The sequence below is a fragment of the Hypomesus nipponensis genome, chromosome 16 (genome assembly GCF_054491055.1).
Source record: "Hypomesus nipponensis isolate SF chromosome 16, ASM5449105v1, whole genome shotgun sequence".
NCBI classification, from domain to species: Eukaryota; Metazoa; Chordata; class Actinopteri; order Osmeriformes; family Osmeridae; genus Hypomesus; species Hypomesus nipponensis.
The window spans coordinates 1648492-1672500 of NC_140376.1; the positions used below are offsets into that span (position 1 = coordinate 1648492).

At 47.0% G+C, this 24009-nt stretch overlaps 4 protein-coding genes and 1 long non-coding RNA gene across 5 annotated transcripts in view; 2 read left to right on the plus strand and 3 right to left on the minus strand.

The window, feature by feature from the left end:
* Positions 1–3808, minus strand: part of faf1 (Fas (TNFRSF6) associated factor 1) — a 56384-nt gene extending 52576 nt beyond the window's left edge. Inside the window, 2 exon segments of the mRNA XM_084675805.1 lie at positions 1952–2020; positions 3505–3808. Of these exon segments, the coding sequence (XP_084531931.1) occupies positions 1952–2020; positions 3505–3561 (126 nt within the window). The 5' untranslated portion in view covers positions 3562–3808.
* Positions 3809–4891: 1083 nt separating this feature from the next.
* Positions 4892–6923, plus strand: cdkn2c (cyclin-dependent kinase inhibitor 2C (p18, inhibits CDK4)). The gene is made up of 2 exons (XM_084676243.1): positions 4892–5265; positions 5872–6923. Exons 1-2 carry the CDS (start codon positions 5140–5142, stop codon positions 6235–6237), a joined length of 492 nt encoding a protein of 163 aa, XP_084532369.1. The 5' UTR covers positions 4892–5139; the 3' UTR covers positions 6238–6923.
* A 586-nt stretch (positions 6924–7509) lies between these two features.
* Positions 7510–18302, minus strand: rnf11b (ring finger protein 11b). Its single transcript, XM_084676301.1, has 3 exons — positions 17943–18302; positions 9947–10116; positions 7510–9478 (listed from the first exon to the last, which is right to left on the minus strand). The coding sequence occupies exons 1-3, from the start codon at positions 18063–18065 to the stop codon at positions 9307–9309; spliced, it is 465 nt and encodes a 154-aa protein (XP_084532427.1). The 5' UTR covers positions 18066–18302; the 3' UTR covers positions 7510–9306.
* A 360-nt stretch (positions 18303–18662) lies between these two features.
* Positions 18663–24009, minus strand: part of ttc39a (tetratricopeptide repeat domain 39A) — an 18954-nt gene continuing 13607 nt past the window's right edge. Inside the window, exons 11-21 of the mRNA XM_084676259.1 lie at positions 23991–24009; positions 23708–23816; positions 23535–23602; positions 23400–23459; positions 23090–23251; positions 22251–22342; positions 22000–22120; positions 21394–21505; positions 21125–21239; positions 20720–20836; positions 18663–20484 (exon numbers count right to left, since the gene is read on the minus strand). The exon at positions 23991–24009 is cut by the window's right edge and continues 47 nt beyond it. Of these exons, the coding sequence (XP_084532385.1) occupies positions 20370–20484; positions 20720–20836; positions 21125–21239; positions 21394–21505; positions 22000–22120; positions 22251–22342; positions 23090–23251; positions 23400–23459; positions 23535–23602; positions 23708–23816; positions 23991–24009 (1090 nt within the window). The 3' untranslated portion in view covers positions 18663–20369. The remainder of the gene's footprint in view (positions 20485–20719; positions 20837–21124; positions 21240–21393; positions 21506–21999; positions 22121–22250; positions 22343–23089; positions 23252–23399; positions 23460–23534; positions 23603–23707; positions 23817–23990) is intronic.
* LOC146254293 (uncharacterized) overlaps positions 23157–24009 on the plus strand; it is a 943-nt gene continuing 90 nt past the window's right edge. Inside the window, exons 1-3 of the long non-coding RNA XR_014731511.1 lie at positions 23157–23628; positions 23659–23772; positions 23950–24009. The exon at positions 23950–24009 is cut by the window's right edge and continues 90 nt beyond it. This is a non-coding gene — a long non-coding RNA (uncharacterized LOC146254293). The remainder of the gene's footprint in view (positions 23629–23658; positions 23773–23949) is intronic.

The following is a 24009-nucleotide window of genomic DNA, read 5'->3' on the forward strand; positions in this document are numbered from 1 at the left end:
ATGCCAGGCAGTCTGTCTGTGACAGAGATAGATCGATTGTATCAACCAATGCACTGTTGACCGGGAATATTCCCGCATTTCTACACAGGTTTAACAGTGTTGTCTCTAGTACCAGTGGTGGTTCTGGGGGGGGGGGGGAGAGCTGTGGCCAGTTATACTGTTAGAAGGGACAGCTACATTAAACATTATGGTTGTCATATGCATTGCAGGCATTAACAGGCAAACTACCATGTTTATAATGATTCTGACTGTACATTTAAGGGGGGCAAGGGCCCCCACCAAGCACCGTGGGTGAGGCTGCTGGGATGAACGCTCACTGCAGCCCACAGTGGCAGTAACATAGACTGACTGTCACAGTTGACCTCACTGCAGCCCACAGTGGCAGTAACATAGACTGACTGTCACAGGTCCATGGTGCCGAGCTGCGACGAACAGAGAGGGCCGGAGGAAAGACAAAGCAGGCAGTGAGATGGCCTCTTGTGCTCTTTTGTTGGGGAGCGTGTCAAGTGGACTGACACACACACACACGCACACACGCACACACACACACACACGCACACGCACACGCACGCACACGCACACGCACACGCGCGCGCACACACACACACACACACACACACTGCCTCCCCTGTTCTAGGAACAGATAAACCACGATAAAAGAAGAGGTCCAGCATTTTTGTGTTTGATAAATAAATACTGATGTGATTATACGGGGTAGTTCGCTAAAAATAGCAACAGCTAATAGTGGGTAGCTGGCCAAGCAGTGGTTGTATTTCTTGTATTTCTATTTGTTTTCTCCCCCAAAGAAACTACAAAATGGTGTCAATTCCACAAAACCTGAAATACATGAAGCAAGTTGACTCGATGGCGGATGGGGCAAAACATAAACGTAACAACATTTAAAGTTCTACGTTAAACCAAAGTAGCATTTTCTAAAAGTCCCTATGTGGCACCGGCTTAACTCTCTGTCGTTTTTTCAGATTTGGCTCTGAGACACTTGACGCATGTGGGCCCTGTCTGGTCCTGCCTCCTCCCCACACACAAGGCTCTTTTGTCAGCCTCGTTCAGCCCTGCAGGCCGGCGGCACCAGCGGAGGAAATGCAAGTCATCACATTCACAGGTCCACCGTCTAACCGCTGCTTAGGCTTCTGCAGGCCTGATTTGAGAGGCTGCCAGCCCCACTGAACAGCACTGCGCTAAAAATAGCAACACCCCCTTCCACCTATCCACAGCCTCCTTCCAAGATAAAAGATTTCTGTGGAGTGGTGGAAGAGTTAAAAAAAAAAAAAAAAAAAAAAAGAGAATTCTTATGAATCTTTCTCAAATCTAAACTAATCCGACACATTCTTTACACGCCCATCCGAGAAGCGCAGTAACACCAAAGGGTATTGTCTTACCCCTAACAGACTCAGGGACCCACAAAGGGAACCCTACTGAGATCAGGAACCCAGTTATCTGTTCCACCATTACCGAAGCTGCACAGAGAGTGGCTGGTCCTTCATTTCACTAATTCTACAAATTAATTCCTTTAGTTTTGTTTTTGGATCATTATTTATAAGCTTTGACTAACCTACACAGTGGTATGATAATCCATAGGTTATATGAACACCTTTTTTAGCTAAGGTCCAATGGACAGAGAGAAGTGCAGTGGCCACTGCAGCAAAATGCAGACTTGACCATCAGTGACTGAATGTGTGGCCCTCAGACAACTTAAATTTGACATTTACATTTAGTCATTTAGCAGACGCTCTTATCCAGAGCGACTTACAGTAAGTACAGGGACATTCCCCCCTCAAGGCAAGTGGGGTGAAGTGCCTTGCCAAAGGACACGTCATTTGGCACAGTCCTGAACCGGCAACCTTCTGAGTACTAGCCCGATTCCCTAACCGCTCAGCCATCTGACTCCCTTCTTCCCCAAAGCTAAAGAGGTGACTAACCAAACTAGACTTACCACTAAGTCCCAGTTATTGAGTTCTAGAAGGGTTATTGCCTCAGCAATGTTGTCGATTCCAGTGCAAGCCTGGGGAGGACAAATAGAGAGAAACATAACAGGGTCATTGGTGACACAAACAGAACACATCAAAGGGCAGAGAAGGGGTTGAAGACGTGTTTAAATATTCGAATTCAAGCAGATTATCCGGTTACATACAGGAGTCAATTGTCTTTCCAAACTATTTGCATGCATGTTTACACAACATTCATGGTAAAATGATGAAAAATAGCCTTCTATTGTCAAGCAAAACATAAATACAAAACCACTTCAAAACTCAATTGTATTCTGTTGTAAATTGGTAACATTTACTGCACTGATTTACAAGATTAGAGTACATTCCTATAAAATCAGATTACCATCTAGCCTAAAGACTGATTTCTAATTAATGTTTATAAACCTAAAACCCAGCTATCAGATTTGTGTTTGATTTTAAGTGGGTAATTACAGCTACAATTATAACAGACACCCTGAAAACTTGTTTTAATTTACAAGCGTTGTGACACATCATTGTTGTTCTTTGTCGTTTGGCCTTGTTATTCAACTGCATCAATGCCTTGCTTGAGTGATGTTGATAGCAAGCTAATAAGCTACCTAGCTAGCTAGTGTTAGCTGTATTGTGCCCGACCGTGCTAGCTAGCTAGCCTATCCTTATTTTGGTTAGCTGTGTTCATGAACAAGCTATATTAATAGAGCACAATCATGGCGCGTTTACATAGTCAGTCTAACAATACGAATCTTCTGAACCATACTTTAATTATCTCAATTAGGTTGCTAACTACCCAGCCATTTGTTCGTTAATTATATGTTCAAGCAAAGTCCAGTTTAGCTGATAAAGCTACGAGCAAGCTAGTGCTAGCAAGCTTGTCAACGACAGGCTAGCTCTACTAGTCCTACCCAATTCTACAACACATCATATGCATTTTAAGCAGCGCTAAGATTGAGGGACAGCTAAAATAATTATATATGAATGAGGCTTCGCATCAACAAGAATGCAGCGTGTTTTGGTCTGATAATCCCCAACACCAAAATACAAATTCATTCTAGCTAGCCATGTAGTTAGCCACACAGTGTGCAAAACAGACTTTACCACCCAGTTAAGGGTGCCCGGGACGCCCACCGGTATACCGGGTTACTTCATAAAAAATCATAGTAAATGTCAATCATTAAGGACAATAAGTATTTTATTTAACAATTATAGTTAAAGCCCCACTCGATTGAGTAAATCTTTCTTCCTTGTACGGGGCACTGACCTTTCGAGATGTATAATTCAATTAAAATGTCATTTTCCGCCCTGAACTGACCCCGCAGTGTGACAGTCTGTAGCAAGCGCGAGGCAAAACGAGGGTGCAACATGTACCGATGGCTAGTGAGTTTAGCAAACTTGCGAGCTAATGCCAACTGTTTATTGTGTCAGCTGGTGAGACGCCGCTGTTGACATTAACATTACTAATGAAATTCAGTATGACTGAACAACATAAGCTACTGAAACCAAATTGAACTAAGAAACCAACCTGAAAGTCAGCCAGAATCATTTCTCTGTCCATGTTGCTGTCGCTATCGGAGGCCATCGCAATGACTGGCTAAACCAACGCTATTCTTCTTCTAACGCTTGCTTTCTCGCCTCGCCGTCAGAATGGTGACAAGCTATAGCATAGGTCCTCTTTACGTTTACAAAAACACTTTACACCAGAAGTGACAAAGTGTTGCGGCTTAGAAAATCGCAAATGCCGCACTTTGTACCCTGCTTTTTGACCGTAGTAAAATTTGCTAGAATTGTCTTCAATCTCCACTTATTTCTATCAACAGTGTACAGTTATCCCATTGCTTTACGGTAGTCGTAAAGAGTTGAGTCTGTTAACAGCTCATTGGACCAATTGCAGCTGTGAATACTCATGCTCCAAAGGGAACCTTCTCTTTATCTGATTTAGCTTAATTTTAACTTCTAACAACGTTTACAAAGTAGGCCATGTCAGTTAACACGGGGGTTAGGTTAACAACTCGGCTATATGTTTATACGCATGCAGCCAAGAATAAGACCTTAAGTCTAAACAGTTACGGGCTATAGGCTTCTTAAAACCCAAGGAAGCTGCGTTTTCTGTGTGAAATAATTTAGGATATCTAAACAGTCAGATTACACTAAAGCCCAAGTAAATGTAGCCTATTAATTTAGCCCAGTTAGGCCTGTAGATGATGAATCCAGATGAATCCAATTATCTAGCTTTGAGTACCTGAGTAGAAGCGGATTCTGTGGGCTGTCATGAGGGACTGAGAATTTACAGGTATACTCTATCTTCCTATTTCATATGTGAAGACGATGCACAGCGCATAACTACCAACAAGTGAAGTTTGCAGGGTAACCCAGCCTTCCCATGCAGCGTCATGAGTGACAGTGCGAGGTCTTGAAGTCTCGCACATTGGGATTTGCGCTAGCCTATACCAGCAGCTAAATAATACGAAATGATAGAATAAAATATACGCCTATGCATATTAGGGAATCGTTTATGGGGTTAGAGATGCAACACTTTGCTACATCTTCAAAGTAAATGCAGCTCAATCGACCGAATGGGCTGCGAAAAGTCAATGATCCAAAACCGTTGGTCTTACACACAGCCTGAAGAAAAACATAAGCGACTTCAGATGCAGACAACATCAAATGACTACCTTTTAAAACATGATTTATTTATGTACTGTAGTAAATAACATAGGCTAATATATTAGCTATAGTTTTATCATCGTTAATCCTTGCAGTTTCGTTGCTTCACTAGACCAGACTGATCATTGTCCCTCCCCTCTACTCTCTCGTCTACTGTAGGCTGTTTCAAAAACCAGTGTGATGTCAAGAAAAGCGCGGAGTTTTGAGACTGACACGAGCGAGCTCAATAAACAATGCTGGGGAGGCCTTGAATCAAACAAAAGTTATCCACGCAAATATAATATGTTATGACGGTTATTGTTATACTACAATCGAAAAAAAGACTGTGATGGGGGCTCTTAAAGAGGCGGACCCCAACTCTGAGTTCTTAAGATGAGACGTCAGTTCTTCGGTTGAGACATTCGCGCTGTGCCAATAGTGTCACAAGACTGGCTCAACATCAAACTGAAGCATCCATATCAACGTTATCTCTATTGTTTTGTTTAGACCGAGGATGGCTGACACCGCGGACCGGCTCAGTAGCGCATCTGCCAGAGGGGAACTCGCAGTTGTGGAGTTCTTATTACAAAACGGAGCCAATGCTAATGCAGTGAATGCTTTCGGCAGGACCGCATTGCAGGTGAGTACAGACATATACATTTTTGGTCATGTTTCCTTTGACACATAAAGTTAAAGTCTTGAACATGGTCATCCACGGAGTAATTCGGCTATTATTTACCATTATTTAGAAACTGAACTTGTAGGCTATTGCCTATTAACGAAAAGAGTAGGCCTAAAATTCAAAGTAAAATTGTATTTGACAGGAATATCTCAGACTAGATATACTAGACACAAGATATACTTTTTTCAGTGTCATAACAGGATCAACCAGAAGCCAATTTAAACTGCAAAAAGGAAAATTCAACGAATAGTCAGTCAATTTCATTGTATTTGTATGTTGCATGTAATATCCCCGTAGGCATAGTTGTAGTTATAAAATGTCACAACTCAAATTGAATAGATGTGGATTTGTATTGCCTTTCGTCACATCAGTGAAGTGCATATCAAAGATCATACAGCCTACAGTAACATCCGAGGATACCTGAACACCCAAATATGACCAAGGAAAACTGGCGGACTTTCTCACTGGAACCTCAATTTGTCTAATGAAAAACGTTCTGTTTACGCCGAGTAATTGCACATTATAGATTTATGAGTAGCATTTATGATCTTCTCTCTTCCACAGGTGACGAAGCTTGGAAACCCCGGCATCGCAGAGGCGCTGCTGAAGGCCAGTGCAGATCCCAACGCGCGAGACACTATCAAGGGTCTCACCGTCACACACGACGCCGCGAGGGAAGGTCACGCGGACACACTGAGAATTCTGACTGCCTATGGCGCAGACGTCAACCTGCTTGATGACGACGGTAACCTGCCGTTACACCTGGCCGCTCGAGAAGGCCATTTGGATGCGGTGAAGCATCTTATTGAGCGCACGACGGACCTCTCTCGGCGCAACCTCCAAGGCCATTCACCCTATGACTTGGCCGTCATGAACCACAGAGATTTCACGGCACAGCACATAAAGGAGTACATGGACCTAGGACTTTAAACGTTTTTATTCGTTTACTCTTATATTGATTATCCCAGTGAATATAAAAATAGCGTAAATGTAGCCTATAATTTTGAGCCAACGCTCATGGAGCAGCAGACGAGAAAAGGGAAGAATAGCTAATGAATGTAAAGCCTAAACAGATAATATATAGGCCTACCTCAATATGGTAGATTTATTAATACACACTATATACTAGCCTCTAAAATTGAATCAGAGACGGGGTAGTTTCCACTTCCTTTTTAAATGATCAAGGCCTGAATGAAGGCCTCATCTTGCTTGACTACAATTATTTCAAATGTGGGAATGGCATTTGATAGGCCACATGCGGAACATGTTAACATTATTTTAAGCCAAGGCATTGGAACAATTTGGCACACACTCCTATATACCCGTAAATATTCGAGCTCTATTTATTTGCCATACCTGACAGCTGTTCGTTTTCTTTTATACTGCACCGATGTGGAGATTCTTGTTGCACTTTCTAAACGAGAAACATTTATTAACGAGTTGCGTAATGCATTTTTTACTGTTCATATTTTTACCAAAGGTAGTAACGTATAATTCTAACTGCGTTCATCAGTGGTGTAGCTACTAGCATGCTTGACCTTAACAAATCGCCTACACACATTAAATTTCATATTAACTGACGCTTTTTGAATTCAGGCTATGACCGAATTGTCTAAATGCACTCGTTGTGAATAAATACTTTAATAATGAATATGGAATACAGCAGCCTGGCGTGTATTTTCTACTTATAATAGGATATGTCCTATTATTCATTACCCAAAGCCCAGTTGTGCCAAAATCTAATGTTTATTCACCTAAACATCTATTTAAATCATGTATATTTCTCTCCATAAAGTCACACTCAGGTAGCTATTAAATGCCTACAGGTGTGGAAAGAAAATCTGACCTATTGGCCTTTTCCCAAAAATAAATAAAATTAAGTCTTATCATTTCCTCAGAGAAATGTATTTTGCCCTGTGTCCCAATTCTCTTTCCTATTTATCCATGTTCGCACGCAACCGCACTGGTGCAACTCCGTAGGGGTTAGAGACAGGGCCATGGGTAAAAGATGACAATGTCTCATGCACCGTCTTGTTTAAAAATAACGATTCCTCCTAACGTTTCTGATAAGAAGGGTTTCTGCATGCTCACCTTATGCCCTATGACGCTGTACTCATTAAAAATGACTCACGAGTCAACTCTTGATCTATATCAGGAGTTTCGAAAGCTGTTCTTTGATTCCACGAAACAAACGACACAGACTTCCATAGCATAGTTTCATTTATTAATTGCCAGTAGTACATATTATATGTATACTTACAAAGAACAAAGAGAGTACTCACAGGCTTACACAAACAAACAACCTCGCACATGCAAAGACAAAACGCGCCCGCGCCGCACAGGCCCGTAGGCATCTGCAATTTTTTGCAGTCCTTTATAGGGCGAGGGGGGTCTATGAATGCTAAGGAATACGCATTTACATTGATGTGAATCACACGTGTTGACTTGTTTAGTAGGCCGACATATTATAAATTGCTTCTGGTGGAGTTTATAAACGTTTTAATTATTTCAAATGTCTTTCCTATTATTTTCTCAGTTACCTATATTAGGATGCAAGACATAAGCAGGTGAATTATCATCCCATTTCGTGCTTTTTCTTTACTTTTAAAGAAAGCTTTACGGTACTTTAATAAAAAAAAAACATCCTACTCGGGAACAGTAAACGAAGTGCACACCTTGTGGTGGGCCCAGGTGGAAAGCTAGTGGGTGCACTCGATTTTGAACACCAGTTAGCACGGAGGTCCTCGTTATGTAAACTAAGGCAACACAACTCCATAATGAAATATTACAAGACTAACGATACATCTATACTGTGCAAAATCTGAATGATTTACAGCTCCCCTTCCCCCCTCCCCAACAAACACACACAAAAACACTCAAGGCATGTTTTAAACCTCTTAAATGTCAGTGAGGATTAGTCCTCAGCACGAGACACCGTCCGTACGGTTGAAGAAGGAGCGCGACTTTCTTCTTTCCTGAAAACACAAATACTTGAGAGCCATCTTCTTCTTGAACGTTTGTTTTTCTTGTGCTTATAGTGATGTTTGATTACACGGTTGCACGTAGGACAATATTTCGAGATGTTCCGAAAATCAACGGAGTCATTGCAATACCAGTGTGATGTGTGCATGACGTGTATGTATGTGGTGCGGGTGGAATGATCATTTCTACTCTACCATCTGCACTGTATGCTTCAACCCAACATGACTTGAAGCTGGGATCAGATCCAGGAGTTCCCTGTGCCGAACATTACTGTGCCTCACCACTAGATGGCGCTTCTGTGTGGTTGCAGAGAAGGAAGTGGTATCAACTGAGCCCTTATACTGAATGGTTAGCCGAGTGCGAGAGCACACACACACGCACACGCAAATCAAATGTCTCTTGACTACTATACACACATTTATAAGTCTTCATAGTGGATGTGCTGTTAGTAGAACAGTCTCCGTAGCGGATATCTAAAAACCCACAAAGTCCCCCTGGCCGCCCGTGACTTTCTTCCTTCCTCTCTGGACAAGAGGCAGTAGGGACACCTGGAGGGGAGGGTGGAGGTGGTGGAGGTGGAGGAGGGGAAGGGTGGAGGTGGGTGCAGCTATGGTCCCAGAGTCAGTCTGTCCACCCTGGCAGGAATACCTCTCTGAGTTCTGAGTCCCGAGTTCTCCAGACCAACCAACCAGTCAGCCAACCAGTCAGCCAACCAGTCAGTAGCTAGTTGGTGATGTCCAGACCAACAGCTAGTAAATCAGTTCCTTGTCTTGCCCCCCCGCTTGACTTGCCAGCCAGGCTGTCCTGTGAATACCTTCTCCCCAGTCTAGTGAGGGAGAGGAAGTTGTGGATGAGATGGGGGACCCCGTGACCTACAACAGATCATTTGGTCTCACAGGGCCACGAGCATTCAAAGGTTTGGTTGTAGGTAGGAGGGGGGGCAGTTTGAGTGTGTGTATGTTTGTGTACCAGTTGGACTAGAGCATCGCAGCATCTGGTGTGTGTGTGTGTGTGTGTTCAGTTGGTTTCGTAGGAAGACAGCAGGGCGGCATCGACAGGCTCCATGCAGGAGGGGCAGGTGAAGGAGCGCATCAGCCAGTCGTCTATACAGTCCATGTGGTAGATGTGCATGCAGGGCAGGAACCGGATGGGGTCGCCGTACACAAAGTCCATCATACAGATCACACACCTGAGGACAGAGGAGAACAGAGAAGCCTTAAACAGAGTTGTTTAAAGCAGAGCACGATAGAGCACAATAGAGCACAATGTCGCAAAGGCCCAGATCCACCTTGTCCCTCCCCCCTCGAGCAGGTATGGATCTATGTGTGTTTATGATTGGTTATCTGAATTTATTGTATTTATTTATGATGAGTAGTTTAGTTATTTATTTGTGAGTCGTTTTAACCGGACCTAAGTACCTAATTTAGTTCCAGCTCATGTACCATGTTTTGGAATGACAAAAATCCTTATCCTAATAGAGTACAGTAGAGTATAGCACAGTAGAGTACAGTAGAGTATAGCACAGTAGAGTACAGAAGAGTATAGCACAGTAGAGTCCTCTTCCACTACTCTTCAATGATTTTTTCTGGCGCAGGTGTGGGGTGGGTGTGGGGCAGGTGAGGGGCAGGTGAGGGGCAGGTGCAGCAGTTCTACTCACTCTCTGATCTTCTTGTCAGTGACGTGGCGTCCTGGGTCGTACACGCCGCGGGGCAGGTGTTGAATGAGGCCGATGCGCTGGGCGATGCGCACCTGCTCCTCCTCCGTCAGCTGGGTGGCCAATCGGGCCTGGCTGGGCGTGGGGTGGTACACAGGGACCTGACCCTGCTCCTGGAAGGAAGGGACACACAGTTAGAGACCTGCACGGTTCACACATATTCAGTCAGCAGAAGGTGTACAGACTACATTCGAGCAGTTCTTTACCCTCCTCTATCTTAGCGTAGCATTGAACTCATTTTTGTGTTGAAGCGTTTTTTTTGTTTTAAAAAAAAAACCTATTTCTGATGTTGTGTCCTTGGGCAAGGCACTTCACCCTACTTGCCTCGGGGGGAATGTCCCTGTACTTACTGTAAGTCCCTCTGGATAAGAGCGTCTGCTGAATGACTAACTATAAATGATACACAAACAACACTGAGGCCTAGGGTCCATCATCATCTGCTTCTCGTAAGACGGAAGCCTTCAGTGTTGGTCCTGACCTGTGACTCCACAGCTAGGATCACGGTCACAGAGCTGATGCAGAACGTTGTGATATTATTCGTCATAATCAGAACGCTTGTGAGACTGAGAGTACAGTAGGAAACTTGTTTTCACTCTCCATGTGTCTCATGAGATGAGAGATATTCCTCCACCGGGGGGCGGTGTTTGCACAGTCCAGAGTTCTTCCTCGAAACAGACGGGCAGGAAACACAAGAGACAGACAGAAAGAGACAGAAAAGCACAAGACTGAAAGTGACAGAAATTCAGAGAGAAAACAGCCAGACTGTTGCAGACTGTTGCAGACTGTTGCAGACTGTTGCAGACTGTTGCAGACTGTTGTAAATGAGACAGTTGGAGGAACACAAAGAATCTATCGATCCCTGTATTACTTCTGCATACATGTACCCCAGCCCAGAGTCTGTCAAATTCTTATGTAGGCTCCAGCTGGCTATTTGGATAGCTGATTGACCTGACTGGCTGGCTGTCTAGGTGCTGGTTGGCTAACAAGCAGTTGGCTGTTTAAGTGACTGATGCTGGTTGGCTTCCTGAAACACAGGAGTCAGCATTTTACAGTATTTTCAGACAGGCCTGTCCAAAATAGACAGGGCGACAATAACAGCCTCCAAATGACGCCATGTGTGTGTGTGTGTGTCTCAACAGCTGTGTTTGACAGGAGAGGTCGTGTTCAGAGGATGCTGTGCAGTAGTCAGCACTCTCTTTGTCTTGACACACACACACCTGGTTTATGGAGGTTCAGAACTCTCCTGTGAGGGACCAAGAGGAAAGGATAGCGTCTGTCCCCTCAACACAACATCACCAAAAGGTGTGCTTTAATGGTGCCGAGATGGAGAGAAGCGAGGGAAAGAGTGAAAGTGAGGGATAGAAAGAGTGAGAGTGAGAGAGAGTGTGAGTGAGTGAGTGAGTGAGTGAGAGAGAGAGAGAGAGAGAAGGCCCACCGGGTGCCCCTGTCTCCTGTGCCAACCAGGCAGCCAGCTGCCAAGAACTCAGGCAGACCAAGAGTGTCTGGCAAGCTGAGTTCAAACACACACACACACACACACCAGATGGGGATGAAAAAGAGCAGCTGACAACCTGAAATACCAGGCCCCAACACACACACACACACACACAGCTGCAGACCCCAAACAGGCAGTGTTAGTGTGGTCATGGTTGCCAGAGAGATTGAAGAACCCCCCCCCCCCTCCTGTTCCTGATTGGACGTAAACATCCAAAACGCCACCAAACTAGGCCACCAACAGAACACCTCTCTCCTGCAGGGGGCAGCTTCCCCCTGGTGGTTTCTGGAACAGGACAGCAAATGGCCTGCCTGAGAGACAGAGAGGCAGACACCAGAGGTAAGAGAGGCAGGTAGATGAGAGGCACCAGAGGTAAGAGAGGCAGGTAGATGAGAGGCACCAGAGGTAAGAGAGGCAGGTAGATGAGAGACACCAGAGGTAAGAGAGGCAGGTAGATGAGAGACACTAGAGGTAAGAGAGGCAGGTAGATGAGAGGCACCAGAGGTAAGAGAGGCAGGTAGATGAGAGGCACCAGAGGTAAGAGAGGCAGGTAGATGAGAGGCACCAGAGGTAAGAGAGGCAGGTAGATGAGAGACACCAGAGGTAAGAGAGGCAGGTAGATGAGAGACACCAGAGGTGAGAGAGGCAGGTAGATGAGAGACACCAGAGGTAAGAGAGGCAGGTAGATGAGAGGCACCAGAGGTAAGAGAGGCAGGTAAATGAGAGGCACCAGAGGTAAGAGAGGCAGGTAGATGAGAGACACCAGAGGTGAGAGAGGCAGGTAGATGAGAGACACCAGAGGTAAGAGAGGCAGGTAGATGAGAGGCACCAGAGGTAAGAGAGGCAGGTAAATGAGAGACACCAGAGGTAAGAGAGGCAGGTAGATGAGAGACACCAGAGGTAAGAGAGGCAGGTAGATGAGAGACACCAGAGGTAAGAGAGGCAGGTAGATGAGAGACACCAGAGGTAAGAGAGGCAGGTAGATGAGAGACACCAGAGGTAAGAGAGGCATGTAAATGAGAGACACCAGAGGTAAGAGAGGCAGGTAGATGAGAGACACCAGAGGTAAGAGAGGCAGGTAAATGAGAGACACCAGAGGTAAGAGAGGCAGGTAGATGTGGTCTGGCATGGCAGACTGGTGCCCGCCATGTTACCCGTCCCAGAATAGCAGCCAGGGCTTCAGTTCCCAAGGAGGCTGGTGAGTTGGCAGGTGTCAGAACAGCACTGAGGGACACCCACAGCAGCATGACTGGGCAGTATTCTGTCTGCTCTGACACCGAAGCCTTCGCCTCCAAACACGAGCTGTCTGTCTGCGTGTCTGTCAGTGTGTGGGGGTCAGCTTGCTGGGTCAGTCCGTCTGTCAGCCTGTCAGTCTGTCAGTCTGTCAGCCTGTCAGTCTGTCAGCCTGTCAGTCTGTCAGCCTGTCAGTCTGTCAGCCTGTCAGTCTGTCAGCCTGTCAGTCTGTCAGCCTGTCAGCCTGTCAGCCTGTCAGCCTGTCAGCCTGTCAGTCTGTCTGTCTGTCAGCCTGTCTGTCTGCGTGTCTGTCTGCGTGTCTGTCTGCGTGTCTGTCTGCGTGTCTGTCTGCGTGTCTGTCTGTCTGTCTGCGTGTCTGTCTGTCTGTCTGCGTGTCTGTCTGTCTGTCTGCGTGTCTGTCAGTGTGTGGGGGTCAGCTTGCTGGGTCAGTCCGTCTGCCAGCCTGTCTGTCTGTCAGCCTGTCAGCCTGTCTGTGTCTGTCAGCCTGTCAGCCTGTCAGCCTGTCAGCCTGTCTGTCTGTCAGCCTGTCTGTCTGCGTGTCTGTCTGTCTGCGTGTCTGTCTGTCTGCGTGTCTGTCTGTCTGCGTGTCTGTCTGTCTGCGTGTCTGTCAGTGTGTGGGGGTCAGCTTGCTGGGTCAGTCCGTCTGTCTGTCGACCTGTCCTTGGCTGGCCAGTGTGAACGCGGAGACGTGGCATGGATTGCTCCTGTCTTGGAGGGGTGCTGTGGAGGGTTAGGGTTAGTGTGTTAGCTGTGTCAGGGTGGGGAGGTAGCCTAGATCTCAGAAGCTAAAATGCCCACCACATGGGTCCAGCTTCCCAGACATGGATAAAACCTAGTCCTAGACTAAACTTTTTCAAGGGAGATCTTCATTAAATGTTTCTCTTAGTTTAGGACTAGGCTCATCCTAAACTGGGCCTTGGAGTTGAAATTGTAAGGGAAAACTGCAACAGTCGGACAACTTACATGGAGTTTTAGTCGAGCCCCGACACGGCCTGGCTTGATTGGACAAAGGTCTGTTGTTCCCAGGGTTACCACACTAGTGCTGTGTAATCCACTGGACCAATCCGCTGTGTTGCAACAGCATAGTTAAGGAAGCAGCCCCGACTCACACAGTCTAGAAGCTACACGCCTCATCAACCAGGATCCATGAGTCATTTGGTAGTCGAGGACTAGGATTAGACTAATCTGTGTCTGGATCAGACAGGCCTATCTGGGTTCAGTCAGACGCCCGGGGGGGATGAGGCGGGAGGAGAAGACCACTCGACAGGGGCCTCCTGTCGTCACCGTGGTAACGTGGTGAGAACCATCTAAACGATATGTGAAGTTAGCCTCTGGACATCATCCTCCAGCAGGTTGAGTTGTCATTCACCCCTTGGCTTCTCTCCCTCCCTCTCATTTCAGTGCTCCCTCGTTGACCCCTGTGCCCTCCCTGGGGCTGGATAGCGCACCAACTTCTGCTCTCTTTGCAACTGATCTTGCTGGGCTGGTTTAAAACAAACTGCTGACAACACCAAGCTGTCGGTAAGTGTGTTGACAAGTGTGATGTGTGTGTGTGTGTGTGTGATGTGTGTGTGAGTGTGTGTGGTGTGTGTGTGGTGCGATCTGCTCTTGTTCCTCCTCAGTTGGCAGACACCCCTGCTGAAAGATTTACTGCATTCTCTCTAGTCCAGAGTTGGGAGTCTTAGATCATTCTCTTCCTCCAGGCCAGCCACACACACACACACACACACACTTTTCATGTTTGCAAGGTGTATTCAGCACCCAATGAGGTCAGGCCATTAAGCAAGCTGACAGCAGGATGATGGTCTTTGTGCCAGACTGAATGTGATCAATAAACAGTCCCTGGTCATCTAGACCTGCCATGAAAGAGCCAAGCCCAGCCAGGCCACACTAGCCCAGAGATACCAGACCAGAGGCTGTCTGCTAAACAACAGGGAGAAATCTCACACACCAGCACCATTCCAGTCGTCAGTGAGGGATGCCTTGACACACGTTGGGGTGTGTGTGTGGTGTGTGTGTGGACACACACACACACCCATGTCTCCCACGGACACACTCTGACACACACCTCCACTCACAGCAGCACCCACACACTGTGCATATCTCCTCATACCCAGTCACACTGGTGTGAGTCAGCATTTTCACCAGCTGCTTTCCAAATTAACACTTGTGTGGTGCACACACACACACACACACACACACGCACCTCCCCTTCTTCTCTAATACCAGCAGAGCTGATTACAGTAAAATAGCAACTCCTTCCTTCCTCTGCTCACAATGTGATGCAGGAGGTGCTACAGAGAGAACACACACACGCACACACACACGCGTTCCTCCCAGTAAGCCTATCAGCCACCAGGCTTCAAAACAAAATGGCAGCACCAGAGTCTTTTTGGCCTAGCCTGCTTAATATTGTTGATTCTCATTTGCGAGTCACATGCGATTTTTAAGGGAAAAGAAGAAGCTATCCGACTACCCTACACCATGCCCCGAACCCAAGACTTCACATGCTCCAGAGCTGCGAGATTTAACTCTGTCCTGTTGTAGTGCACTGGTGGGGCCTGGCTCTGTGCAGGCTGCAGACAGATGAAGCCTTCCCCCTCTTCAGCTGCTGAGCAGGAGGCAGTGGGGAGTGTGCCTGGGCCTCCAGCTAACCCCCTGACCCTGGGCCTCAGGCTAACCCCCTGACCCTGGGCCTCCGGCTAACACCTGACCCTGGGCCTCCGGCTAACCCCTGACCCTGGGCCTCAGGCTAACCCCTGACCCTGGGCCTCCGGCTAACCCCCTGACCCTGGTCCTCCGGCTAACCCCCTGACCCTGGGCCTCCAGCTAACCCCCTGACCCTGGTCCTCCAGCTAACCCCCTGACCCTGGGCCTCCAGCTAACCTCTGACCCTGGGCCTCCAGCTAACCTCTGACCCTGGTCCTCCGGCTAACCCCCTGACCCTGGGCCTCCAGCTAACCTCTGACCCTGGGCCTCCAGCTAACCTCTGACCCTGGGCCTCCAGCTAACCTCTGACCCTGGTCCTCCGGCTAACCCCCTGACCCTGGGCCTCCAGCTAACCTCTGACCCTGGGCCTCCAGCTAACCTCTGACCCTGGTCCTCCGGCTAACCCCCTGACCCTGGGCCTCCAGCTAACCCCCTGACCCTGGGCCTCCAGCTAACCCCCTGACCCTGGGCCTCCAGCTAACCCCCTGACCCTGGGCCTCCAGCTAACCCCCTGACCCTGGGCCTCCGGCTAACCCCCTGACCCTGGGCCTCCAGCTAACCTCTGACCCTGGTCCTCCGGCTAACCCCCTGACCCTGGGCCTCCAGCTAACCCCCTGACCCTGGGCCTCCAGCTAACCCCCTGACCCTGGGCCTCCAGCTAACCTCTGACCCTGGGCCTCCAGCTAACCCCCTGACCCTGGGCCTCCAGCATACAGGTAGCAGCCACGGGCCCCTGATCTGATGTAGCTGACAGGACCGTACCCCAGCTGGCCTCGCACAGCCGCTGCTGAGAAACCTGCTTCTCACTGCAGGAATCTCTACTATCGCTAAAACTGGACTCGGGGTAAGTCCACAAAGACAAAACACACCTGTGTGTCTCCTCACTGTGTGGTCAGTCAACATTTAAAGTCCAAACATTGTGCGTAGCTAGCGAGGACGGTAGGGATAATGTCAACAAAACCTCAACTCTCTCCCAGGTGTTTCTGACAGCAGGACTCTCATGTTGACTGCATCTCTGACGACCAGAAACTGCCGTCTCCTTCACTGACCGGGCGGAATGCATGCAACGTCATCTGGTTATCTGCTTGATAACTTCACTGTTATCTGCTTGACAACTTCAGTGTTATCTGCTTGATAACTTCAGTGTTATCTGTAAGGTGACTTGGTAGTCTGGAGGTTCTGTGTTTGTGATTAAGGTGCCACAAAAGGTCAATGAGCTGACTGAAAGAAACATTTCTTACAGAAGTTAGAAGGTTTAAGTTACTGCTGATGGATAACTGTTTGGTAGGTATACCCACAGGCTGATTTCTACAGAAACTATACAAACATTTCTACAAAAATTATATAAGAAATTATAAGGAAATTTGAGCTCCTAGCCAGTTGTGAGAGAGTAGCAAAGTCAAAACCTTCAACACCTGCTTTCACCAAAGACTCTTATCTTAGATCTTCAGATAAGGCTTCACTTCCATCCATTTACATAACACCATCAGTCATAGGCAGTGAAGTGCAAGGTTAGACTGCATGTGACTTCAGTAGTCTGTTTGCGAGCCAACTCGACCAAACAAGGGGATTTGAGGCCTCCTGCCTTTGCTGTAGCTAGCCAATGTTTGAACTAAGAACTCACAAACTAGTTCTCTCCTCTGGTGCACTTTGGGGTTAGACAAACTGTTTGACCTGCCTACTGTAAACCTACATGAAATATGTCTAGAATGTCCATATTCCACATACAAGGTTGACATTGTTGGCAAGGATGCAACATTCCATTACAAGCCTACATTTGGCTTGGTCACAGATTGGAACAAAAATAAATCCGTAGATATAGCTTGAATAGGACCTGTGTTCTAAGTCTTAGTTCTAGGAGGAAGACTTGGCGCTTTCGACGTCTGAGTTTGGGCCAACACTGCCTTGATTCACTAGAGTGGGGGGGGGGGGTACTCTGAAGCCCACATGTCGATGGTGATGAAGCACAGAGCTGGCTCAAAACGAAAGGCTAGTTTCCCAACACAGGATGGATGCAGCAAGTCAACTTGTCGTGACACGTTGAAAGTTTTGGTGAACTGCTGTGGAAATATATGGGCCAATGGTGGCTTTTAATGTATGTAAACAAAGCCGGGAGGATCATGTTGCAACATTGGAATAATACCTAATCAACTAACCGCCTAGACAAGGTTGAAATACATTCAACATAGAAAAAAAAACTACTTGTCAATCTATAAAGGCGTAGTGATCATTTCTGTAGTGGCTTCCCTGGGCAAGACATTTGATCGGGGCCAGTTTCGCCACGTTAAACCCAAGTTGTAAACCTAGTTGTCTGTGGAACCTGACACATAGCTAGCGTTTTAGTCTAGTCCAGTTCGCTGCTAACTGAAACATACAGCAAGCTGTGCGTGATGGCCTAGCTAGATGGCTTTGTTTTGTTTATCTTTAAGTAGCCAGTTATCGAGCTAAGCTAACTAACTGGAAGAAAACCTTTTGACCTACCTGGTACGGTGGAGGAGGTTCCTGATCTGGGTAGTTCCCCTCACCATAGCTAGCCCTGTCCGACTGAGATTCGTGCAGCAATGAGATATCGTCCGAGGTAGGAGATTTCAGACAATTTCCCATCTCTTCAAACTCCCTCCCTTGTCCGTGTCGCTTTGCTACGTCTGTGGCACTCTCTCCTTTATCTTCCAGTGTATAATTACACAATGTTAAATCAGTCTTTTTGATGCCCGCACATTGTAAAATGTATCACAACCCACGAGAGCTGTTAAGCAAAAACAAAACAGCTCTCGCCAGTCGCCACACAAAGAACGGTCTTTCAGAGGGACTTTCCAGCCCCGATCACCGACGCTAGGAAGGTGATGTAGCAACACCAAACTCCGCCCCCAGACGAGACAACCAATGCCCTTCAGTCTCCACTAAGGAAGTTCTCCGCTTCCACCAATAGGATGCCTGTCCACATTACTGTTTGCAAAACATAAACACATAGCTAGAGATTGATCGTTTAAGATAATTTTGCTGTATCTGACTACAAGGTTGCAAACAGACCTCGAAGTAGGAAAATAATACAGCAAACGCATTCAGTCACACCATGAAAAAACGTTTTTTTTCTTCCACTTGTAGAATGCATGTAACTGTACGCTTGTAATTTCCTACACCTATTGAAACGTACACACACGAGTCCAAAGTCACATTGTTATTTTCAAGAAAGTCAAACAGTTTTGTGTTGAGTTACTTCTTTGATCGTTTAATCTTAAATTACAAAACCAACATTCAGAGTATGTACAGGAATGTCAATCTGCTCAAAAGTAGCCATGCCCCACAGAATACGCTGACCTGTCACAGTGCTAATAAAGTTGTGTTTGGATCTTTAAATCAGTAAACCCAGGAAAGTAACGAGAAAATAAGAACAGTGATTATATTACCTCAAAACCTTCTTCCAAATTAAGCAATTTTTACACATTTCCTCCACCATGTTAGACAATCTTTATTGTAGATTCTGTCACTGGTTGTATCCTAACCTGAACCAATAAACCTTCCTCTATAATCTTCAAATAAATCACGAGAGCTCTAATTCAAACATCAAGTTTGATACACAATCTTACTGTTTGAATAGACACACACCTGCTGTCAACTTCATGTATTAACTAACAACTAACAATTGATTAACAACATAAGACCTGTTACTTTTTATTACAAACAGAACTGGTCATATACAGATGATTGAATAACGATCTATATTAGCGTCATTTATGATCATGACTATGTACCGCAGGTGTGTCTTGTGTGGTTCAAACCCAGCATGGCTGAGGCTGGTGTAGCAGTGTGTATAGTTTGGGAAGCTCTTGTGGTTGTTGAAGCTTCACTCTCTAAAGATGATCCTGGCAGCCAGCCAAAACTTCCTGCTTCCTCGTCAAAGACCGGCTTGTTTGTTTCAAGTACTGTTAAAGTCTGTCCACAGCCGTAGAAGAAGAGGGATTCTGCCTTTCTAAAAGACACGTTCATCTGTCCACTTAAAACGGGACAATTTTGTAAAAAGGCGCCTTTTGCAGTTAATAAATAAACACGCTAAAATAACCCCTGCTTCACACACGTACAGACAAGCACGCAGACACACACACACACACACACACTCAAAAACAAATGCAACCATACATGTTGCAATAGGAATGCAAATTTCTTCAGAGGCATTTGAACTGTTTAAGACAATCTAATTAATGTCATGTGCACCTACTGCAGAAGGTTCAAAAAGAAGGAAGAGACATTAATTAAAAAAGAATAACAGATATAGAACAGAATCACATTTACCAATGGTAGAGCCGCATGGTGCACAGAAGCCAATCAGAGAGACCGGGGAGGGAGCTCAAAGATCCCATGCAGAGTGATAAACCAATCAGATGCGGCCTGGTAGGCCTGGGTCAAACGACATTACATTACCAATAATCTGTACCGTCTTCGATTTCGTTCACCCAGTACAGACTTCAGAAAAGTTACAGTCAAATATTTTCACGTATTTGATGAATGTATTTGACCCTCTGCCCTCTGTGACATGCTTGCGTGTAAAAAGGGCTATACAAATAAATTTGATTTGATTTGATTTGACCCAAGGCCAGTGACAGGCATTAAAAACACATACAATTATTTGCTTTAGAGATTCTGCATAAAGAGAAGCCTGGGTATATACTGGTAGCCAACCATGTCGACCAAGACCATGTCAATAGTGTATCAGTCTTGTTTATCAGGGGTGAAGAAGATGGTCTAGGTAGGATCTTGTTTTCTGTTCAGTCAGGCGACCGCTGAAGGTTGTACGATGTGAGGGCGAAGTGGTACTTTGGCTCTGATTGGCCCATCCCAAGCAGCGCTGGCCTAAGCAGTGCATTGTGGGATGGCAGGAAGTTGGCCCTTGGTCTGGTCTCCTCCCATTGGCTAAGGGCTGGAGGGCAGGTGGAGGCCGTTCTCAGTGGAGGCCTTGGCTTTGTGGAGAGCAGCCTGGATGCGGAAGTGAGTTCGTGATTCCATGGAGTAGTTCTTGTAATTCTGCCTGTTAACACCAAAGGAGCAAAGCAGAGGCTTGTCAACACAAGACAGTGCAGCATCTGCAAGATGTACTCTAAAAGAGCTTGCACATCGAGTAGGTACATCGCAACATCTTGTGGGATCATATCAAAGTCATTCAAATGTGTTTGGCTATAGTTCCAAACTAGTATCAGCGTGATCCTAAGTGTGAAGCCTGGTTGGATATGCTAGGCTACGAGGTGAAGCCCCTCCCTGCTCACTTGGCCGTCTCCAGTAGTTTGACGCCCTCCTCCTTCCTGCCTTGCTCCAGACACAGCAGGCCGTGTTCCAGCAGTGCGTTAGGAACCAGGTAGTGGTCATACTTGATCTGGGACTCGCTGAGACGGACAAAACAACACAGTTCGGGTCAGGCTCGGTCGCCAGGGTTACGCCGTGTGGCTAGGGTACATGTGCACAGGGGCAGCAGGTTGGTTTGCGGACGTGTGCGTGAGAGAGTGGAGAATGTGTGCACAGTGTGTTTATGTATGTGTGTGCATGTGTGTGTGTTCATGTGTGTGTGTGTGTGTGTGTTCGTGTGTGTGTGTGTGTGTGTGTTCATGTGTGTGTGTATGTGTTCATGTGTGTGTGTGTTCATGTGTGTGTGTGTGTGTGTTTGTGTGTCTTACTTGCAGAGCACCAGGGTAAAGTAGTGCTCTGCCTCATCCTGGTGTCCCAGGTGTTTGAGACAGAGACCCTTCAGCAGGCTCACCAGACACTGGTCGTCTATGGAGAACTCTGTCTCTGAGGAACACACACACACACACAGACACACACAAACACAGACACACCGGACACACACACGTGCTGAGCAAGGTGCCCTTGGATGAAGTGATGGTTAAGTGGAGTTGTGGAGCCTTGTAGTGATTCTAGGCTCGGTGTAGTGGAAGTTATTTACTTGGGCCGCAGTCCAGTTTGCTCTGCGCCTCATCCAGGGTTTTCAGCATACCCTCCGTCAGGTCTTTGTGCTTGCCGATGACCGTGTATCCATTCCAGATGTACATCATCTCCTGCACAGACACAACACCATGGTAACCCTTAACCCCATGGTAACCCTTAACACCATGGTAACCCTTTCACAACAGTCAGGGTCCCTCAGGGCCTCTGCAGTCAGTCTGAGTGAAAACAGATCCCCCTCAGCTTCAAAGTGCTGCTTGTTACAACCACTACAAATGCACTGTGACGTGTAGACAAACCTGTCAGGAACTGGTGGATTCACAGTGACAGTCACACGGTTTCAAACCCTCATGTGGGATAGGACGAGTCATAGTGTCGCTGTGTGACCCTGTGACGTACTGACCAGGGAAAGGGCCGTGACCGTGTGACGTACTGACCAGGGGAGGGGCCGGGACCATGTGACGTACTGACCAGGGGAGGGGCTGTGAGCGTGTGACGTACTGACCAGGGGAGGGGCCGTGACCCTGTGACGTACTGACCAGGGGAGGGGCCGGGACCATGTGACGTACTGACCAGGGGAGGGGCCGTGAACGTGAGTCGTACTGACCAGGGGAGGGGCCGGAACAGCAATGGGGTTCTCTGACAAATAGCGACGAGCCTTTCTGATCGCAAACTTCTCCGTGGGTAAAGACTTGCCCGCTATCTTCTGCTTCAGCCCATGGACCTGCCTGCAATAAAATTATAGTTAAAAGAATAGTTTAGTTAGGTATAATAATACAAAAAGTACATGCTACATATAGTACATGATATACACTTATGGTAAATGCAGTAAATCCAGGTGTAGTTTCCCCTTGTCACCTGAAGAGGGCGACTTCACTCTCCCCAAACGGCTGGCACTCCTCCTTGCTGAGCATGCTGAGGTAGGCACCCTTCATGTAGGCATATGTAGCCTAGTGAAACACACACACACCCACACACACACACACACACACCCACCCACCCACACACACACACACACACACACACACACACACACACACACACACACACACACACACACACACACACACACACACACACACACACACACACATGCCAGGTGTTACCAGTGTAAGCATTATTTACCATCTCCAGAGACAACATAGGATATCACACACTGTAAATCACAAAAGCTCTAATTAGCAGAGGGATGTGATGACACTTCTACAGCAGAGCAGTGACATCAGAGCAGTGACATCCAGAGAATAATCAATCATCACCGAGTCAACCATAAACAGGATCCTAGGAGACTAACGTTACATAATCTGTCAATCCAACAGTAACAAAAGCTTGGAACAGCTTGATATAAATGTATATCTAACTGAACTAGTTTGGCTTAGGATCAATTAGATGCTGTCTGTATTGCATTGTTGTGTATTAACTTTGTGTTCCCTCCAGCCAGGATCTGTGCATTAGATTCCACCCTTTCTAACGTCCTGAAAGTTTCTGAGACGCCCACAGCAGCAGCACAAGCTGCCGAATCACAAACGACAGGAAGTGATCAAGCCACAGGAAATTATAAACAACAGGAAGCCATCATGCCACAGAAAGTTAGAGGAAGTTATCGAGTCCACCCCCTCCTCCAACCCCCACCCCCAACCCCCACCCCCCCTCCTCCACCTCCCACCCCCCCTCCTCCACCCCCCTTCCCATCCGACCTTGGACCAGGTGTTTTCCTTGCTGAGCAGGTCAGCGTAGAAGTAGGCCATCTTCCAGTGTCTCTTGTAGGTGAAGCACCACATAAGCTCCCAGTAACACATGTGGTGGAACTGTTTCCACTCCTGCTGTGCCTCGCAGCACTCCTCGAAGCGGGCTATAGCCTGGGACACACACACACACGTACACACACCCACATACATGCAATCCCACACATACAGACACAAACGCACACACACACACACAAATGAATGATTTGATGATTGAGCACATTCCTAAATGAAAGGATGGACAGGTAGATCACAAACTCACAGCATCCAGGTTTCCTTTGATCTCTTCTATCCGCCCAGCGAAGAACAGGAAGATGGACCCCTGGAAACAACATCCCATCATAAACACATCCTTCGATGACAACACTTGTAGTTGCACCAGGATGTGCAGACTCACCGTGGGGTACTGTTGGAGGTACGGCTGCAGGAGCTTCTCTGCATCGCCTACGTCCCCCTCCCCTGTACCTGCATCACCACACCAGCACACACAGGTTAGTCACTCTGCATTCCCCTGTACACAGTGTGTCTGTCTATTAATTGGTCAGTCCGCCAGCCAGCCAGTGGTCTCACCCAGGATGAAGCTCATGAAGGTGTGGTAGCAGAGCAGCAGCATGTTACACAGGAACGACCTGAAGGTGTGTTCTGTCAGCCCCTCCTGGAGCTGCTGCAGACCAAACTCCTGCACACACGCACACACACACACACACACACACAGGGACAGAGACAAGCACACACACACACACTCATTAGTCATAATGACTACGGTTACACACCCCTTCACCTAACCCTAACCCTTGTTGTGATGCCCGCAGGCCTCATCTCAGGCCCAATACGACCAGGAATGACCCCTCACCTTGTTCCCAGAGAAGCCC

Excerpts from the sequence above, each read along its gene's own strand:
- cdkn2c (XM_084676243.1), top strand. The coding sequence starts at position 5,140 with ATGGCTGACACCGCGGACCGGCTCAGTAGCGCATCTGCCAGAGGGGAA. Across the intron at positions 5,266-5,871 it reads TCGGCAGGACCGCATTGCAG|GTGACGAAGCTTGGAAACCC; the intron begins GTGAGTACAGAC and ends TCTCTTCCACAG.
- rnf11b (XM_084676301.1), bottom strand. The coding sequence starts at position 18,065 with ATGGGAAATTGTCTGAAATCTCCTACCTCGGACGATATCTCATTGCTG. Across the intron at positions 10,117-17,942 it reads AACCTCCTCCACCGTACCAG|GAGCAGGGTCAGGTCCCTGT; the intron begins GTAGGTCAAAAG and ends CCTTCCTTCCAG. Across the intron at positions 9,479-9,946 it reads ACTGACAAGAAGATCAGAGA|GTGTGTGATCTGTATGATGG; the intron begins GTGAGTAGAACT and ends CTCTGTCCTCAG.